Here is a 20,214-nt window from a genome sequence, read left to right as displayed (position 1 = left end):
ACGCAAGACACCAACAACGCTGTAACAGCAGATTTGACAAAATAAAGCAAGAGATACTAGTTAGGTGCCACTGAGCTTGGTTTTGGATAGCTGTAGAATGTTGGAATCATAGAGAAGAGAGTGAGGTAAGCAATTTTATAGTTGTATACCCAAGGGAAAGAGTAAGAGGTGATCCCGTGAGTTTGAGTTTTCATTTCAATGCAACCAGATCACAGAATGAAGGAAACACATGCAAGAGAAGCCAAGAGGAAAAAATGTCAATAGCTCAATGACCACAGAAGTATTGATAAGCTGGAAAAGAATAAATAATGTGAAATCCAGCCAAAAGAAAAGTATTCCCTCAACTGTACAACCATCTCCAATAATCCAGTTAACAATGATGATACATTAGGCATCCTTTCATCTTTCTTTCCACTTAACAGAGCTGTTCATTTGTTAAATGCATGAAGTCAAATAGCTTGTTGACAAGCATTGCCTGAGCTCATTTGGTGCTTTACCAAAGGACAACTGTTACTCTTGGCATCAAATCTCATTATAAACCTTCTGAAGAGGCCCATTTATTTTCAGTTGAAAGAAAGAGAGACTGACATTTACATAGTGGATTTCATGATCTCTGAGCTAACCGAAACACTTTCAAACCAATTCAGTATTTTGAAGGACAGTCACTGTTGTAACAAGTGAAATACGTCAGCCAATTTGCACACAGCACTTTTCCAAAAACAGCAATAAAGTAAGTAACCAGATCATCTATTTTAAGTGTTGTTTGAGGGGTAATTTTATATGCCCTGTTTGTGAACACAACTCCCACACACCTGATGAAGGAGCAGCACTCCGAAAGCTTGTGGCTTGTGCTACCAAATAAACCTGTTGGACTTTAACCTGGTGTTGGGAGACTTCTTACTGTGCTTACCCCAGTCCAACGCTGGCATCTCCGCATCATGGTAATTTTTGGCCAGGATACAGGAAGAACTCTCCTGCTCCTCTTTGGATGCTGTTGTGGGGCATTTTACATCCATCTGAGAGGGCAGATAGACATCAGTTGAACATCTCCTCTGAAAGATGATACCACTGACGGTGCAGCATTCTTTCAGCACTGCAGCCTAGATTATAGGCTCAAGTCTTAGACTTGATTTTTAAAAAATGTTTCCTATTAAACTCTCTTTCTTCAAAATCAAAATACCACTGTGGTATTCATTGCACTGTGGATTATTAAGGTCTGTTTAGTGGATGCTCTGAAATACTTAAATTGATTTCTTATTCTAATGTTGTGTTCAACTGATACTGAATAGAACTAGTCATTGTCCAGGCAATGGTCTGCACTTCACTTATGCAATGAACATTGTCATTTACCTAATGTGTTGAGACACTGAATCTCTATGAACCAGTCAATTTTTGATGATGCTGTTGAAGAATGAATGTTGAACACTAGAGGCCTCACAGTCTCTCTCCAAATAGTGCTATTAGATCTTTATCTGCTGTTCAAGTTAATGCCTGATTGAAAGAAATACGTCCAATAATGTAGCACTCCTTCCGTGCTTCACTGAGGTATCAACCTAGACTTTGGGTTCAACTCTTTGGAAGGGAATTTGAATCCATCATCTCAACAGTCATGGGGCGAGTGCCAAGACGTCACTGGTGCGAGAAGATATACGTAGCTTCAGAAAATTGAAGAAGGATGAGGGCAAAACAGCATTAAGGGATTGAATTGGAGAGGAGAAACACAACGTACTTTTGAGGAATTAGTTGGAGGGGGAGCAACACAATGTCTTAGAGTCAGGGAGCAGGGGACAGGCATAACTTTGAATGATCAGATGGAGGGTGAGGATAAGGGCTAGGTTTAGCCTCGGCCGCAGCAGGATTGAAACCAGGAATTTGGAAAGGATCCAACATTGAACTTCAGTCATTTAAGTTGATCAAGCATGAGCAGAAATTCAATGTGGCATTGACTTTGCATGTGAGTGTGGTACAGGGTGTAATGGTTTGCATGACTTTAAGGAAGCATACAAGCTCCAAAATCAGGGCAGAACCAACAGCACAAGCATCTGACAGAAGGCCTAGTTGCGCGAGCAATAGCCTAGTGGTATTATCACTTGACTATTAATCCAAAACTTCAGCTAATGTTCTGGAGACTTAGGTTCGAATCCTGCCACGGCAGGCGGTGGAATTTAAATTCAATAAATAAAAATACAAAAAATATCTGGAATTAACAATCTGCTGATGACCATGAAACTATTGCCAATTGTCGGAAAAACCTATCTGGTTCACTAATGTCCTTTAGGGAAGGAAATCTGCTGTCCTTACCTGGTCCAACCTACATGTAGCTCCAGAGTCACAGCAATGTGGTTGACTCTTAGTTGCCCTCTGAAATGGACTAGCAAGCCACTCTGTTGTATCAATTGCTCAAGAAGCAGCTCATCATCACCTTCTAAAGGACAACTAGGAATGGGCAATAAATGCTGGTCAACCAGCGATGTCCATGCCCCACAAATGAATTTTTAAAAATAGTGTTATGAATACTGCAAATCAAACCTAATGCAGCTGATTGTCATTTTGTTTTTTGGGTTTGGATAGATTTAGTTGCAGCTTTTCAATGGGAATTTAAATGTGCACGTGTTTTCGAAATAAGCAGAGCAATTTTGCTGGAGAATAAAGTTTTAACAATATACCATGTCGTGTTTCCACCTGAAAAAAAAACAAGTGTTTTTAATAAATTTATGGATAATATACAGCTGCGGTCAAGCAATTCAGCAATTCAATGAAGACAATGAATTTCCAATTTTGATTATTTTTTTAAAAAACAAAATGATCTACTTCTGTGTAATTATATCTATGATCCTTCCATGTTTTATCCCTCCTTTTATAAACCTTTGTTAAAATAAGCTTGATGGACAAACATGTTGCTCCCCTCTTCCCCATTTCGTAGCATGTTGAGGCTAAGTCTGCATCTTATGAGGTTAAATCTGACTTCAACAGTAACTTGTAACAGGCCATTGACTTCATTTCAAAAGTAAATTATTCAGCGTGTAAAATAACTTGCCGATTTGCTATCACACATTTCACGCTCCAGCCAAAGTCAAAAATTACCCTGTAACTTCTCCCCATAATTATAATTCCAGTCCATAACACATTGAAAAACTACTGGGAGGCACTGTAATGCCCTCCATTGTAAGATTTTACAAATACTTAGCAATATACAGTGAAGACAACATAGAGGTTTCTTATTGCACAAACTGTTTGGATTCCTTGAGTATTGCCAGCACAGGTTATGTATTTCTTTTCTTCTGTCTCTGAAGTGATGTTGAATTGTCTCTTAGAAGAATCATTCCATAGAAACCATGGTAATGCTATGCCATCAAAGATTCAGATTTTCCAACTTTTATCCACACTTCTCATTATACTGAAATCCCTTATTTGGAAAAATTTCAAATTCACCATTTTCATTGGCTTAGGGTGAAAGTCATCTGGTTTCACCCCACATCTGTAACTGGATGTGTGTAGACTAAAGACAAATGTCCAACTCTTATTTCTAGATTTCCAGAGTTTATATTCCATTGTGAACAAACACTACACCATTTAGATGCAGATTACCAATTATAAGCAATGTCACACTCTCTTGTCAATCTTATATCTATCAAAAAGTGGTTAAAAATAAAATCCATGGATACGACGTCAGATCTGAAATGAGCCCGAAAAAGTAGTTGTATTATCAAATTCTGATACCTTTCTGAAAATCACTTAGTGGAGCATCCCACATTGTATCCCCTCATCTATCACATATGGTGATGTGCCCAGGGTCTCCCATGGGACCAAAATGTAACATTAGAACTATGTATCAACACACTCTATCCTTAATTTGGTTTCATCCTTGGTAAAATGGAATATCTGAAAAAAATACAGTTGAATACTGACCGAAAAGAATCATTAAAACAGTGCAGTGAATACCTTGTGCAACTACAGACATACAAATGTAATTAGTTAATGGTACTACATTATTTCAAGGAGCCCATACACAGGCAGGGGGGGGGTCTTGTGATCCAGTGGGTAGCGTCCCTGTCTCCGAGCCAGAAGCTCTGGGTTTGAGTCCCAACCTTGACAACCAAGGCAGTTGCATTCAGACTGCTGCCACACAGATTGAGTTTGTCAACCTGCAAATCCATCCGACACATCAATGGCTGGAGGTAAGAGCAGGAGAGATTCCTGGCCAACCACGCTTGATGTGGAGTGGCACCCCTCAAGCTATAAGCTTCTAACAACAAACTAGCGATCTGTTCCAGGAATAACTAGCTATAGAAACAGAGAAAGGCCTGCCTTAGTGTACTACTAGATGCGGGAAAAGAATTGAACACACAGGCAGACATGGTTTCGGCCGCAGTTTGCCCTAAGTGTGAGTACAAGACTGTTAGAGGTGACATCATTTGCACTTTCAATCAAATGCTACTTCAAGAAAATATAGTGCAAACATTTATTTGTTAATGTATTTGAGCTCAAATTAGAGATATGCTGCAGTTCTGCTTCCTGCTGCTTCAATCACAACATATTTCAGCATAATATTTTGTTTTTCAAGGTGAGGAATAGTGGTACTATAGAACAAAACATCTCTGCAACCCAGTGTCAGAATCAAACAACTGTAGTTTAGGTCAATTACAATTTGTGTTAGAGGTGATATAAGTCATTCTCTAGACAGCCCAACAATGTGCTTGAACTCGTGGCAATTCCCATGTCCCACATCAGCCACCTCGGTGGAATCTTTGAGTAAGGCTGCCCAATTAATGTAGAATTATGGGTAGCTTTGAAACACAGGTTTATATTCTCACCCATGAGAATTGAATTAAGTCGGCACAAGTTTGTTTCATTCTGGATACATGAAAAAAAAATCAGAGCGAACAAGAGTTCTATTTCATCAGCCAGTCTGCATCTGGGAACCCAGCAATGTCAGGATTTAAATACCAACCACAGCTCTCCTTCCCCAGAGTTGGTATGGCTAGAACATAAAAAATAGGAGCAGGAGGAGGCCATTCAGCCCTTCAAGCTCGCTTCGCTATTCGATGAGATCATCACCTTCTATTTCAACACCATTTTCCTGTGCTACTGCAGTATCCCCTAATGTTTTAATATTAGAAATTTATCAATTTCGGTCTTGAATGTATTCAATGACTGGGTCTCCACAGCCCACTGGGACAGTGAATTCTAAAGAATCACCACCCGCTGAGTGAAGAAATTCCTTCTCACCTTAGTCCCAATTACCCCTTATTCTGATACTGTGCCCTTTGGTTCGACGCATTGTATTCCATCTGCCAAATTTTTCCCCACTCGCTTAGACTTTCAAAATCCCTTTGAAGTGTTTTTGTATCCTCCTCACTGTTGACACTTCCACCTAATTTTGTGCCATCTGAAACTTTGAAACATTACATTTAATCCCCACATCCAAATTATTGATACAGATTGTGAACAGCTGGGGCCCAAGCACTGATCCTTGTGGTACGACACTAGTCACAGCCTGCCAACCTGCAAATGAACCATTTATTCCTATTCTCTGTTCTTTGTCCATTAGCCAGTTCTTAATCCATGCCCCCTCAATCCCATGTGCTGTAATTTTGCCTACTAACCTCTGAAAATCTAAATAAATCATATCCACTGGTCCCCCCTTATTTATTCTGTAGTTACAGTCTCGAAAATCCCCAACAGGTTTGTTAAATATTATTTACCTTTCATAAATCTATATTGACTCTGTCCAATCCTATCATTATTTCTAAGTGTCCTGTTATCACATCCTTTATTACAGATTCTAGAAATTTCCCTCCTATTGATGTCTGGCTAATAGGTCTGTAGTTTCCTATTTTCTCTCACCCTGCTTTCTTACATAATGGGATTACATTTGTCACCTTCCAATCTGGAGGGATCATTCCAGAATCTGAAAGATAATCATCAATGCATCTTCTTTCACTGCAGTCACCTCTTTCAATGCTCAAGGACGCAGGTCATCAGGTACAGGGGATTTATCATAGTAGCATAGAACCTCTATAGTGCAGAAGGAGGTCATTCTGCCCATCTGTGCTGACTCTCCAACAGAGCATCTTACCCAGGCCCATGCCCCTGCCCTATTCCATAACCCTACATATTTACCTGACTAATCCCCTAACCTGCACATCATTGGACACAAAGGGGCAATTTAGCATGGCCAATCCACTTAGCCTGCACATCTTTGGATTGTGGGAGGAAACTGGAGCACCTGGAGGATACCCACACAGACACGGAGAGAACGTGCAAGCTCCATATCGAAAGTCACCCAAAGCTGGAATTGAACCCGGGTCCTTGGTGCTGTGAGGCAGCAGTGCTAACCACTGTGCCACCATGCTGCCCTGATTTATCTGGCTAAAGTCCAATAGGTTTATTTGGAATCACGAGCTTTCGAAGTGCTGCTCCTTCATCAGGTGAGTCCTGATGACTCACTCACTCACCTGATGAAGGAGCAGCGCTTCGAAAGCTCATGATTCCAAATATACCTGTTGGACTTTAACCTGGTGTTGTGAGACTTCTTACTGTGCCCACCCCAGTCCAACACCAGCATCTCCACATCCTGATTTATCTGATTTAAGACCTATTAATTTCTCAAATACGTTTTTAACAGTATTAATATCTTGCAATTCCTTGTTTACACCAGTCTCTTGATTCTCCATTATTTCTGGGAGAATTTTATTAATTAATTTATGTTCCCCCACCCCCCCATTACCGAACTCCTTCACTCACCAAACTCAGGGCTTCACACTCTTTTTAGACAAGTGTCAGAACCCCCCATGTGTTTGTACTTTCTGAAAAACAGTGATGAGCTCTGCTGAAGGGCTATGAGCCAAGTGCTGATAAACGGGATGAGGTGGGAGGTCAGGTGTTCCTCACGTGGTCAGTGCAGACTTGATGGGCCGAAGGGCCTCTTCTGCACTGTAATATTCTATAATTCTAAAGGTCATAAATCAGTTTAAGATAACCACCTAACTAAACAGTCACAGCTGCCCTCAGAGAATGTGTATATCCCTGTTTAAAAATGGAATAAACCTAACTCTTAACTTAAGCAGTAATTTTGAGTCAATTGCTAAATTAAAATAAAACTAAACCTTGGAGAGAAATTAACCCTTAAAAATCTTTAATCATCAAACTTCACATTCTGAGTAGCTTTATGCTTAAACTACATTGTTTATGAAACAAGGGGGTACATTCTGCTAGAGTGAGGTGACTTAATCCACATCTTATATTCGTTTAATTCAATCTATTGTCACTGAATCATGTAATCAACACACGCCTCCATTATTTTCTTACCAGTGAAGCTTTCTACGAGGAAGGGAATTGGGGTCAGGATCTGTTAGGTTTAATAATGTTACTGTGGAAAATGCAATCCATTGAAAAGGCGACATGTGGACACTAGCCATTCTATTTACTGACCAGGTAACAACTGTTCTTTTTCAGTGATGAAAGGGGCAGTTGACAATCACAGTATTCCTTTTCATGATAGGTGACATAATTTTTTTGTTTAATTAAATGTTTTGTGCTGTTCACGGTGCTTTGAAGGCTCTGATAATATCAATGGGTGATATTTGGAGATGGCTGAGCTGCATTGACTGTATTTCAAATGAGACACAATTTTAATCAAAATGATTGATATTCCTGCTCCAACAAAAGCATCAGAAATGATAGCCTCTATAAGTACAAATGGCAGAAAAGTGACTTCTACCAACTGAACATCCATGTTCACTATGTGTACCCTTAGGTCCCAGAGTGCCATCTGCACACTCGCCTATGGGATGTACTAAATTGGATGCACATCGGTGAAGGCTTTAGCACGTATGCAGTGAATGTCCACTGGAAGTATGCAGAGCATATGTCGATCAGCATGCAGTATGAGTTGGAGAATGAACAGAGGTCATGCAGAGCTGGACAAATGTCTAGAATAGGAATGGGGAGGAAGGGTCGAAGAGCTCTCAGCCGGACTGCATCCGGATTTTTAGGAAATCATTCTCCTACTACTGCAAGGCACAATGTGTAAGATGTCTGCTCTTCATAATGGATGTCCTCACTGAAATCTACCACATACTGCTGTCTCCAGTCTTTGTACAGGACAGAGGCCAGATTTGCAGTGACTGTGAAATGGTGAATCCAGGATGGAGAAAGAGATTTTCTACAACACAGTTTGCCACTCATTATTGCATGAGCGAGGTCACTGAGGCTGTATATTCAACTAGAGCTATTATCTCTTAATCTCTCTTGCCAGAGACAAGCAAACGGAGCGAGTCTGTGGCTTTGCTGAGATTGCAGCATTTGTATGGTGGCACTGACCATATGTACCTGGCTTTACTTGTACTGCATGTCAACTCTACCCAACACTGGATATGAAGGGAATTGACACCCAGCTGGTGTGTGGTGTGACATTAGTGTACCTTTAAGAGATTTTATTGATATCATACTCCCTGCAGCTCTCACAGCCTTACCTTATGCCATTGTTGCCGAGTTGGCTGAAGAAGTCCTTTAATTGCTCCTTCAGTGGTTTAAATGGGGTTTGTTTGTTTTTACTCTGGGATGTTTTGTGACCCTGCATTGTTAGGAGGAACATCATATGTTTTGGTCAGTTTTTTTTTCCTTCCTTGTAAATTTAATGTTTCATCTTCTGTTCTGGCTGGCTGCAGTGTGAGTTTAGAAGGAACATCGAGCTGAAAAGAAATGTCTGTCTCTCCCTCTCTCCCACTGGTTTTTGAAAATCCTGCTGGTCAGCTGAAAGCAAGGCTTCTTACCTTCCTGGAGTAGAGAATCTGCTGTTGGTGGCTCGATCAGAGTCTCTCCCTGGTGTTCTGGGAAGCTGTTCTGACTCCAAGCCTGTCTGTATGTACCTCAAGAGAGCTGCAGCATTCAACCAAAGGATTCAATCCCAGTATCACATGAGCATTAGTCATTGCTGTGTTAAACTTATGGAAAGTGTTTTTGTTTATGGGAAGTTTTTGTTTGATTGGAACATTTTATATATATTTGTTAGATATATTTGTTACATTATCTCGGTTTTATTGTTTTTGTTTGTAATTGATAAAAGTTATCACTAATTTTCTTTCCATACATGTTAACTATATTCTTAAATAAACTTCGTTTGATAAAAGCTCCCTAGTGGATCATTTGAATCATACCTGAGATGAACCATATCATGCTTATCTTAGCCAAATTCAAAGTGCAAAACGTATGATCCAGACTGGCTTCATAAAACACTTTGAAGTTTATGACTTGGATTAAAGAGTGGCCGTAAGGAGAGAATAAGAAAAGTCAATGCCCAATGACTTGGCAGTAGTCATGATGCTTTCACTCTGTGCCAGTCCACTGTACCAGATGCACCAGAGCCAGAAGGGTGGCTACTTAGTGACATTACAGCCGGAATTCTCCGATCTTGCTGGGATCCTCTGATACTGCTGCAATAAATGGAGTTTTGGCTGAGTGCCAAATTCTCTGTTCGCACTGGCAGTGGTGGTGGGGTGTATGAGATCGGAGAACCCTGGCCCACCTCACTGATTACTCCAGTGCACAAACCTGGCACACAGACTCAATGTGCCTAGAATGAAAGACACGTTGCCACACAGAATGTGATAGAGCAGCAGACCATCAGCCAGAGACAGTAATATCTTTGTTAGGATCACTTTGTAGGAACTCTGCAGTAATCAAGAGTTGTAATGACTTGACTGTGTGTTGTACAACCTCATCATCATGAGGAGACGGATCTAGGCACTGGCTATATGGCAAGCAGCTGGAGCAGGAGGAGGAGGAAGAAGTACAGGGACAGAAGCAAGAGGATGCGGAGAAGTAACCTAGACAGCTACTTTCTGCATGGGCTGTCCACTGTAAATTCATCTGTGTGTGAAACCAGTAACGGCAACTCCACGGCGGCCCCACACATTTAACTTCCCTCTGTCGCTCACCATCACACCACCTGGCCAAAATGCAAAAAATAAAACCTTACAAAAAATAAACATTCCTAACCAAATTTAGAAATGAAATCTGTTACATGCAAAAATTAACTAATCAGCCTTGCAGATTCCTTTTGTACCTGTCTGCAATGTGCCTTTGCTGTTCTAGTGTTGCTATGCAGTGTTCCAATGGCATGGTTGGTGGAGAAGGCTACAGATGGCCTTGCAGAATGATCACAACAAGCTCTGAGCTTAGGAGGTTAAGCTGCACCATCCCAGCATGGGCAGCAGCAGTCTGAACAAGCCGGCATCTCCACATCAAGCAGGTTTTGACAGGCAAAAGCCAGGGCTGACAGAGTGTCTGAGGTGGGAGGGCGAATATTGTCTTCCTACAAAGACAGCGCATTCATTCTCCATGAAACCACTGTTTCGACCCAGTGAGCAGCATGTCAGCAATCCCAGTAACCCGTTAAAGGACAGATTGATGGATTGATTCGATACCCTCTGCGGGCCTCTTTGCATCTTTAATCTGATACTACCTGCCTGGGTTTCCACTGCAGTTCTCAAATATTGGCTGTTTGCTGCTTATGCTGAGAAAATAATGGCATTAGCCACTGGACGCTGCATCTTTGTTGGTTCCACAAGTGTCTGAATGGAGTTTGCTACTAGCTCCATATCGGAGAAGATCTGTGCAAAACTCTCTGTAAAGTGCCAGATTGGCACGACTATTCTTCCTGACATTGACATCCCTGGCAGGCTTCTCACTGCGCCAAGAATTTTGCTTTGTATACTGCTCAGCTTTCTTCTGCAGCTTGGACCTTTGAAATCCTTCTCTGGGTCCTCTGCAGCAGAACCTGTTTCCTGGCAAGATCTGGCACTTGCACTAACTTTGCCCCATTCCTTGGCTGTGACCTATTCATACCCTGCGTCTCACCATGTGCAGATCCCGTCTCAGATTTATTCTTTAAAATACATGCAGTGAAGTTTTGTGACTGTGAGTGTGATGGTGCTGTGTCTTCTTCATCACTCTAATGTTGGTGATAGTCCACTGTCCTGTCAATGGAGACATCTTTGTGTGGGACAGAAAAATGTTGTGAGGTTAAGGTCATTGTGCGGGATGAGGGGTGGTAAAGCAGCTTGTAAATCATAAGTGATTGTGGGATGGGGGCAAGTTGGAAGTGAGAAAGAGAGTTGGGTGAGTAAACCTCATCTTCAATGGGTAAAGCCGTGTCGCTTGACATAACTTCAGCAACTGATGTCCTAGCAATGGCCAGCACCATCTCCTCCATTGGTGGGTAAGGACACAGGTCCTGTATGAAGAATTCAGAGTTCAGATGAAGAGCCATTGACCTGTTAGGTTAACTCTGCTTCTCTCTCCGCAGATATTGCCAGATCCGCTGTGTATTCCCAACATTTTTTGTCTTAAATTAAGCATTGCAGGTTAACTTTAAGTGCTTTTAGGGAATAATGATTCCCCACCCCTCCCCCACTATTTTAATCAATAGCATGCAAGTCGTTTCCCCCCCCCTCCCCCCCACCCCTGTGTCTGCGAGGGTTTCCTCCGGGTGCTCCGGTTTCCTCCCACACTCCAAAGATGTGCGGATTAGATTGATTAGCCATACTCAATGTCTTTTAGTGTCAGAGGGATTAGCAGGGTAAATAAATGGGGTTATGGAGATGGGGCCTGGCTGGGATTGTTGTCAGTGCAGGCTCGATGGCTGAATGGCCTCTTTCTGCACTGTAGGGATCCTATGATATATTCTATGAGTGTGGCTGGTGCTGGCTACGTGCAGCAATCATTCAGATGGGCAGACAGATGAAGACAGCATGCTGCCTACGGTATATTGTATGAGCATGGGTTAATTACGCATTGCAAACCTCCTGCCCATTTTCAGGAGCTATCAAATTTAGCTTCCAAAATTTCTTGCTAATCTCATTCTCATTGATTTGCCTGAAATAATAAGATATGGAAAAATGACGGTTGCTCTTTTATCTGGTAATGCCAGCTGGAGAGACTGATTGTGTGGTATAGGGAAATCATGTTTCACTCTGCTCAGTGATTTGACTGACAAAACGGGTCTCCCTTTATCTTCTACAGGTGACTGTGGCTGCCAGGAGGGATACACGAAAGATCCTGTCCACAAGCATCTCTGCATCAGAAATGATTGGGGTATAAACCAAGGGTGAGTGTATGTACTGCCACACGTCTCAACACTTAGTTTACCTTCACATCAAAACCTCAACTGGACGACTACAAATATTCCTGTATGTACAAATTATAGCCCTGTACTCACCAGTTACAACTGTACAAGACATTGGTAAGGCCACATTTGGAATACTGCGTACAATTCTGGTCACCCTGCTATAGGAAGGATGTCATTAAAATGGAAAGAGTGCAAAAAGATTGACATGGATGTTACTGGGACCGGAAGGTTTGAATTATAAAGAGAGGCTGGATAGGCTGGGACCTTTTTCCCTGGAGCATAGAAGGATGAGGGGTGACCTTATAGAGGTTTATAAAATCATGAGGGGTACAGATAAGGTGAATGGCCAACATCTTTTCATGATGTGGAGATGCCGGCATTGGGCAGGGGCAAACACAGTAAGAGTTTTGACAACACCAGGTTAAAGTCCAACAGGTTTATTTGGTAGCAAATGCCATTAGCTTTCAGAGCACTGCTCCTTCGTCAGATGGAGTGGATATCTGCTCTCAAACAGGGCAAACACAGTCAGAAGTTTAACAACACCAGGTTAAAGTCCAACAGGTTTATTTGGTAGCAAAAGCCACACAAGCTTTCGGAGCCCCAAGCCCCTTCTTCAGGTGTTGTTAAACTTCTTACTGTGTTTACCCCAGTCCAACGCCGGCATCTCCACATCTCAAACAGGGCATGCAGAGACACAAAATCAGGTTACAGAATACTGATTAGAATGCGAATCTCTACAGCCAACCAGGTCTTAAAGATACAGACAATGTGAGTGGAGGGAGCATTAAGCACAGGTTAAAGAGATGTGTATTGTCTCCAGACAGAACAGCCAGTGAGATTCTGCAAGTCCAGGAGGCAAGCTGTGGGGGTTACTGATAGTGTGACATAAATCCAAGATCCCGGTTTAGGCCGTCCTCATGTGTGCGGAACTTGGCTACCAAATAAACCTGTTGGACTTTAACCTGGTGTTGTTAAAACCCTTGGACTCCCCAGGGTAAAGGAGTCCAAAATTAGAGGGCATAGGATTAAGGTGAGAGGGGAAAGATTTAAAAGGGACCTGAGGGACAACATTTTCACACAGAGGGTGGCGCGCATATGGAATGAGTTGCCAGAGGAGGTGGTAGTAGAAGTGGGTACAATTACAACATTTAAAATACATTAGGACAGGTACATGGATGGGAAAGGTTTCGAGGGATATGGGCCAAACGCAGGCAAATGGGACTAGTTCAGTTTAGGAAACCTAGTCGGCATGCACGAGTAAGGCCAAAGGGCCTGTTTCCGTGCTGTATGTCTCTGGACTCTATCTGTGATATGCCTAAACTTTAGCTGTCTCTGCTCCTTCAGATGTGTAAATATTTAACTGTATGGCAAACAATGTTTCAGTTACTTTCTTAAGCTGATGTTATATTGGTCTAAGATCCCTGCTAATAGTGCCGGTTCCCAGTGCTATATATGTTGGGGCATGTCCCCTTTTAAGAGAATGGGTCAGGTGAGCTGGGACTCAAGCTGCACCTTGACTACACCAATCTTGAGCTGACTGTGCTAAGATGAAGACATGTTCATAATCTATTCCAGTTAGTTTACTACCACTGAGTTCGTGGTTTATTATTAATCTCAGCATCAGACCTCAAATAATACCCAGTAGCAGGCCATGTTTTGCACAGCTAACTGTACCTGCGAAAGTAAATCTTCAGGATTGACAATGACAAGCAATGTGGAACTTCCTGAGAAATCAATGTATTGTCCCTCGATCATTACCAAATTATGATCGTTGCAGTGTTGCAGCTGTTGTCTCCTATAATTGTTGCATTCCAGCTACATGAATATATCCCTTGTAATGGGCAAGTGTCAGTCCTGGCTCACTTGGGGGCATGATTGTCTCTGAGTCATAAGGCTGCAGAACAAGTCCCACTCTCGAGGTTAAGCGTGAAAATCATTGCCGACAATCAACTGCAACAGGGGAATTGCACTGTTGGATGTGCTGTCTTTCTAATGAGCTATTAAACTCGAGGTCCCATCTGTCTGTTTGGGTGATTGTTAAAGATCCCATGGTATCATTTTGTACAAGGGCAGGAGAGTTCTCCACAGCCATTATTTATCCCTCAAACAACATCACAAAAACACATTATCTGGTCTTTATTTTATTTCAGTTTGTGAGAGCTTGCTGTGCACAAGTTGACTGCCACCTTTTCTAGATTGCAACAGTCACTGTACCTCAAAAGTACCTCACTGGCTGTGAAATGCTTTGAGGTGTCCCATGGTTGTGAAAAGTCTTCCATCGTTGCAAGTCTTTCAGTTTATTTAATGACAATATATGATGACCCAGAGCCTGAGCACACTATCCTGTGCTGGTATCAGAATCTTGGGGCAAGGTTGGCTCTGTTGGGCTCCAGTACCTTGTTGTCAAGTTCAACTATGTGAGGAACTGTCACTCACCTATGATTTCCCTGAATTGGCCATTTAAATGCTTGGAGTGGGGTGGGGGTGGGGGGGGTGGTGGGGGGGGGGGGGGTGGTGGGGGGGGGGTGGTGGGGGGGGGGGGGGGTGGTGGGGGGGGTGGTGGGGGGGGTGGGGGGGGTGGGGGGGGTGGGGGGGGGTAGGGGGGGGGTGGGGGGGGTGGGGGGGGGTGGGGGGGGGTAGGGGGGGGGTGGGGGGGGGTAGGGGGGGGGTGGGGGGGGTGGGGGGGGTGGGGGGGGTGGGGGGGGTGGGGGGGGGGTAGGGGGGGGGTGGGGGGGGGGGGGGGGGTGGGGGGGGGGGGTGGGGGGGGGGGGGGGGTGGGGGGGGGGGGTGGGGGGGGTGGGGGGGGGTGGGGGGGGTGGGGGTGGGTAGGGGGGGGGGTGGGGGGGGTGGGGGGGGGTGGGGGGGTAGGGGGGTAGGGGGGGCGGTGGGGGGGTAGGGGGGCGGGGGTTGGGGGGGTGGGGGGGTGGGGGGGGTGGTGGGGGGGGGCGGGGGGTAGGGGGGGGCGGGGGGGGTGGGGGGGGGCGGGGGGGTGGGGGGGTGGGGGGGGCGGGGTAGGGGGGGAGGGGGGGCGGGGTGGGGGGGGGAGGGGGTGGCAGAGACTCACCATTCAATTAAGGATGGTGGGCAGAATCTCAAAGCTGGGTGGCCAACAGGAAGCCCTCCAACACTAAAGAAGATGCAGGATGCCATGGCAGGTATGCAACAGAGGGGCACCCACAGTTGAGATACTCTCATCAACTTTTTAAAAATCTAAAATAAAAAAAGGCCTTTGCAGCCAGCCATCATTGTTATGAGGAAATCTACAGGATGACCCATGGTCAATACTGAAGTCAGTCTAAGCCTGCTTGGTGTACTGGCCTCCCCAGTCTGTCACCTGGAGGCTGCCACTAGGCAGTTGCACTGACCCTGCTGTCATGGTCACTCACGTTCTGCTGTCACCAGATGTGTTGAGGATCTCAAAGGATCTGTCTCCAATCTAAGTTTAAGTGTATTTATTTAAGTCACAAGTAGGCTTACATTGACACTGCAATAAAGTTACTTTGAAAATCCCCAAGTCGCCGCACTCTGTTCGGGTACACTGAGGGAGAATTTAGCATGGCCAGTGCACCTAACCAGCACGTTTTGGACTGTGGGAGGAAACCATAACACCTATCTATGCTAAACAAGAAGACTGATGAATGTTCTAGCCAAACAAAATGACATGAAATTTACTACTAGTAACAACTATCTACAGTGCTGCTCCTTCGTCAGGTAAGTGGGAGTTCTGTTTGTGAACAGGACTCCCACTTACCTCATGAAGGAGCAGCGCTCTGAAAGCTAGTGGATTTTGCTACCAAATAAACCTGTTGGACTTTAACCTGCTGTTGTGAGACTTCTTACTGAGATTATCTTACCCAGCCCTATCTCTCTAACTCCATATGTTTACCCCACTAATTCCCCTCACCTATATATCTTGGGATACTAAGGAACAACTTAGCATGGCCAATCCACCTAACCTGCACATCTTTGGACTGTGGGAGGAGAAAAGAATATCCAGAGGAAGCCCACACAGACACGGGGAGAATGTGCAAACTCCACGCAGACAGTCACCCAAGATCAGAATTGAACCCAAGCCCCTGGCACTGTGAGGCAGCAGTCACTGTGCTGCCTTATAGGCCATTGCACACTTTGATTGTCTGCCCTCTCCCCCACATTCCCATCCCTAAGGCAGGTTGGAGCCAGAGAAATGTATACAAGCTGGAAGCACAAAACTTTGCCCCCGCCTTCCTCCATCGCAGGCTAAAAATTCAGCCCTTGGTCTTTGTTTGACTGATTAATCCTAGGTGTGATCTGGCATTCAAAGCAACAATTAAAGCAATGCAAATGGGACAAATAATCTGAAGGTTTGCTGCCATTATTATCAACAGGCTGTAATATAGTGCCTTGAATGTATTCCAAGCTCTGATCACCAGTATACTTTGGCAAGGAGTTGAAGACTGATTAGGCAGGAGAGAATGGTGCAGCTGTTTGGCTTTTCCTCAATTATTCATTGTTGTAAGTGTGTGTCTGTCATCAATAGATTATCAGGATTTTGGTTAAAATACCAACAAATAAAACAGATGGGAGTATATAACGGATGTCTATTTAGTGAGGTTATGAGTTAAATGTATGGGCTGGAATTTTCCGGCTGTTCACGCTGGTAGGATCTCCTGGACCCATTGATGGTGCATCCCTGCTGCGGCTTTCCCAGCGGCATGTGGTGGAATCAATGGGAAATCCCACTGACATTGCGGGGGGGGGGGGGATCGGAAAATTCCGCTGCTGGTGAATGGTGTGCCGCCTCGTGCCGTGAGAAACATGCCACGGGGAGCTCAGAAAATCCCCCCATAATCTGTATATGATGTACTCAAACAAAGGTTTAAAGGAATTTTTTTTTAGTGCATTATCCCTCAGCAATGCTCTTCACCGAGAGCCAGAAAGACTGACTGACACATTGGCTTCCATTGAGGCACAAAGCTCATTAATACATTGCCTCTGAACATGTGTGTCTCTAGACTGTAATTGAGGTCAGCAGTAGCCAAAATAGTTAATCTCCATGGATGAAAGTTAGTCAAATGTCAGTAGCTGGAAAATAACATCAGCATTGATTTTTCCGATTCTTCTGCTGTCAGAAGAGCGAATACAAGAACAACAGGGAACTAAAAACCTCTGCTGTTTGGTGATTCTTTTAAATTAACAAAGGCACCAACAGTCAGAGGTTTCCAGCTCCCTCACACTCTGCACTCTTTATATAGAATTAAATAACCCAACTGGTCTATTTCAGTGCTAATACGCCACAGAAACTGACATTCACCCATCTTTGTCTAAACCTAGAACAGATCATTCTATTTCTCTCTCCCGAATATACTTTTAGTACCTTTCCCTTAAAAATATCTACGTTATTTGCTCCACCCACTCCACATGGTAGCAATTACTTTTGCATTTTAACCACTCTTTCAGTGAAAGACTTATCCCTGACCTCCTTCTTGGTGTTATAAGTGACTACCTTATATTTATAAGATCATAAGACGTAGAGGCAGAAGTAGGCCATTCAGCCCATTGAGTCTGCTGTGCCATTCAATAAGATTGTGGCTGATCTGATTTAATCCTTAACTCCACTTTACTACCTTATCCCCAGAACCTTTGATGTCCTTACTGATTAAAAATCTATCTCAGCTTTGAACATATTTAACGACCCAGCCTCTGCAGCTCTCTGTGGTAAAGGATTCCACAGATTCACTACCAAGTGAGAGAAGAAATTCATCCTCATCTCTGTCTTGATTGGAATACCCCTTACTCTGAGATTATGCCCTCTGGACCGAGACTCTCCCACAAGTGGAAACAACCCCTCAGCATCTACCTTGTCAAAGTCCCTGAGAATCCTATATGTCTCAATGAGGTCGCCTCTCATTCTTCTAAATGTCAATGAGTACAAGCCCAACCTAATCAATCTCTCTTCATAAGAAAATCCCTCCATACCCAGGATCAACCTAGTGAACCTTCTCTGGACTGCCTCCAATGCCAGCATATCTTTCCTTAGATAAGGGAACAAAACTGTTCACAGTATGCCAGGTGTGGACGAACCAGTGCCTTGTATACTTTTAACAAGACTTCCCTATTTTTATGCTCCATTCCATTTGAAATAAAGGCCATCATCCCTACCCTGGGCCTTCCCTATGATCTGCTGAACTTACATGCTAGCTTTTTGTGATTTATACATGATGACCCCCAAATCCCTCTGTGCTACAGTTTTCTGCAGTCTTTCTCCATTTAAATAGTATCCAGCTCCATTATTCTTCCTGCCAAAGTGCATAACTTTGCATTTTCTTGCATTATATTCTATCTGCCAAGTTTTTGCCTACTCACCTCACATGTCTATATCACTCTGTAGGCTCTTTGTGCCATCCTCATCACTTGCCCGCCCACCTGTTTTTGTGTCATCCGCAAAGTTGGCAATAGTAGATTTACTTCCCTCCTGCAAGTCATGAATATACATTGTAAATAATTGTGGCTCCAGCACTGATCTCTATGGCACTCTACTAGTTATAGTTTGCCATGCTGAAAATGCCCCTCTTATCCCAACTCTCTGAAGTTAGCCAATCCTCTATCCATGCTAATATACTGTCCCTAACACCATGGGTTCTTATCGTATTAAGTAGCTTTTGCGCGGCATCTTATTGAACACTTCTTGGAAATCCAAGTATATTGCATCTACTGGTTCCCCTACATCTATCTTGCTCATTAGCACCTCAAAGAATTCTAATAAATTTGTCAGGCATGACTTCTTCTTTGTAAAACCATGCTGACTCTGCTTGATTATATTATTCATTTGTAAATGCTCTGCGATTACATCCTTTATAATGGACTCTTAACAATTTCCCAGCAACAAAAGTTAAGCTAACTGGTTTATAGTTAATGTTGAAACAAGAGTGGAGGCAGGACTAGAACTGGTAACAAGAATAGAGTAAAAAAGAACCATACTTATCAACCTACTAGAAATCTAGCAAAAAAAAACATGCCTCCAAAAATCCTAAATGTTTGACTGTGGCACTGACAGTCCTCATTTCATCTGGAGAAATGGTCGGGTCCCAAAGCAGGAATTGGAATTCTTTTGTTGCTAAACCTGACAACCTATTTTTCCACAGTGACATGAAAACACTCATAACCCCTTTTCTCCATGCACACTTCTCTGTTCATACTGATATTCTTCCTCATGACTTCCACCAGTTCATGCTGCTGCTCTTCCCTTCCCACTACTTCATACTAACGCCACCTCTCCATCTCATACAGTACAGTAATGCTCGTTTCCAATGTTTTCTCCTCCCTAAATCCTGCTACAGCTCTTTAATGCCCACCCCTTTGCAGCCTCTTCAGTTCATGCCAGCTTCAGCTCCATGTGATTGATCAAATACTACACAGAATGATAAGAATTTTTAATTGCTAACTTTCCGTGAATAATTTGACTCTTGTTCCAAGCTATAGATGAAGCTTTTTGTGACCACACTTGGAGCACTGTGGCCAACTTTATCCTCCAGCTTTGTTCTCCATACTCAAGAAGCCATGTACTTGTCTTCCAATGGGCGCAACAAAGATTTTCAAATAGGTTGCTGGAATTAGAAGATTGTCCTAAGAGGAGCAATTGAATACAATGTTACCCACTCTGGAATGTAGAAGAATGAGAGGCAAGATAGATGTGAAGAGGCTGTTTCCTCTGGTTGCATCAAAATCCAGGGGGCATCATCTCAGGATAAGGGGTTAGCCATTTGGCCATTTAGAACTAAGGTGAGGATTGGAATTCCTTTACTGCAAAGGGGTGGGGAGGGGGAAATCCTTGAACAAGGCTGAGATCGATTTATTTTTCGATTCTAAGGAAATCAAGGGACATGGAGATGGGGCAGGAAGGTCAAGGTTGATACTGAAGATCAGCCGTGATCTTACTTAATGGCAGAACAGACTTGATAGGCCCTATGGCCTTCGCATGCTCCTGTTTCTAATGTTCCTTTCATTTAATTTTCTTTTGAAAACACTAAGACGCTTTGCTGCAGTGCACACCAAGACAATCTCATTAAGATTTTTTAAATAAAACACTGCAGGGAGGCCCA

At 43.4% G+C, this 20,214-nt stretch overlaps 1 protein-coding gene across 1 annotated transcript in view; it reads left to right on the top strand.

Moving 5' to 3' along the window:
• The window catches only part of astn1 (astrotactin 1), a 2,581,734-nt gene that overhangs the window by 1,188,261 nt on the left and 1,373,259 nt on the right, over window positions 1-20,214 (top strand). The window contains exon 11 of the mRNA XM_078219174.1: window positions 12,028-12,112. Within this exon, the coding sequence (XP_078075300.1) occupies window positions 12,028-12,112 (85 nt within the window). The remainder of the gene's footprint in view (window positions 1-12,027; window positions 12,113-20,214) is intronic.

Source organism: Mustelus asterias, chromosome 8 (assembly GCF_964213995.1).
Source record: "Mustelus asterias chromosome 8, sMusAst1.hap1.1, whole genome shotgun sequence".
NCBI classification, from domain to species: domain Eukaryota; kingdom Metazoa; phylum Chordata; class Chondrichthyes; order Carcharhiniformes; family Triakidae; genus Mustelus; species Mustelus asterias.
The sequence above is the reverse complement of the archived record's forward strand: the minus strand, read 5'-3'. Positions and strand labels throughout refer to the sequence as shown.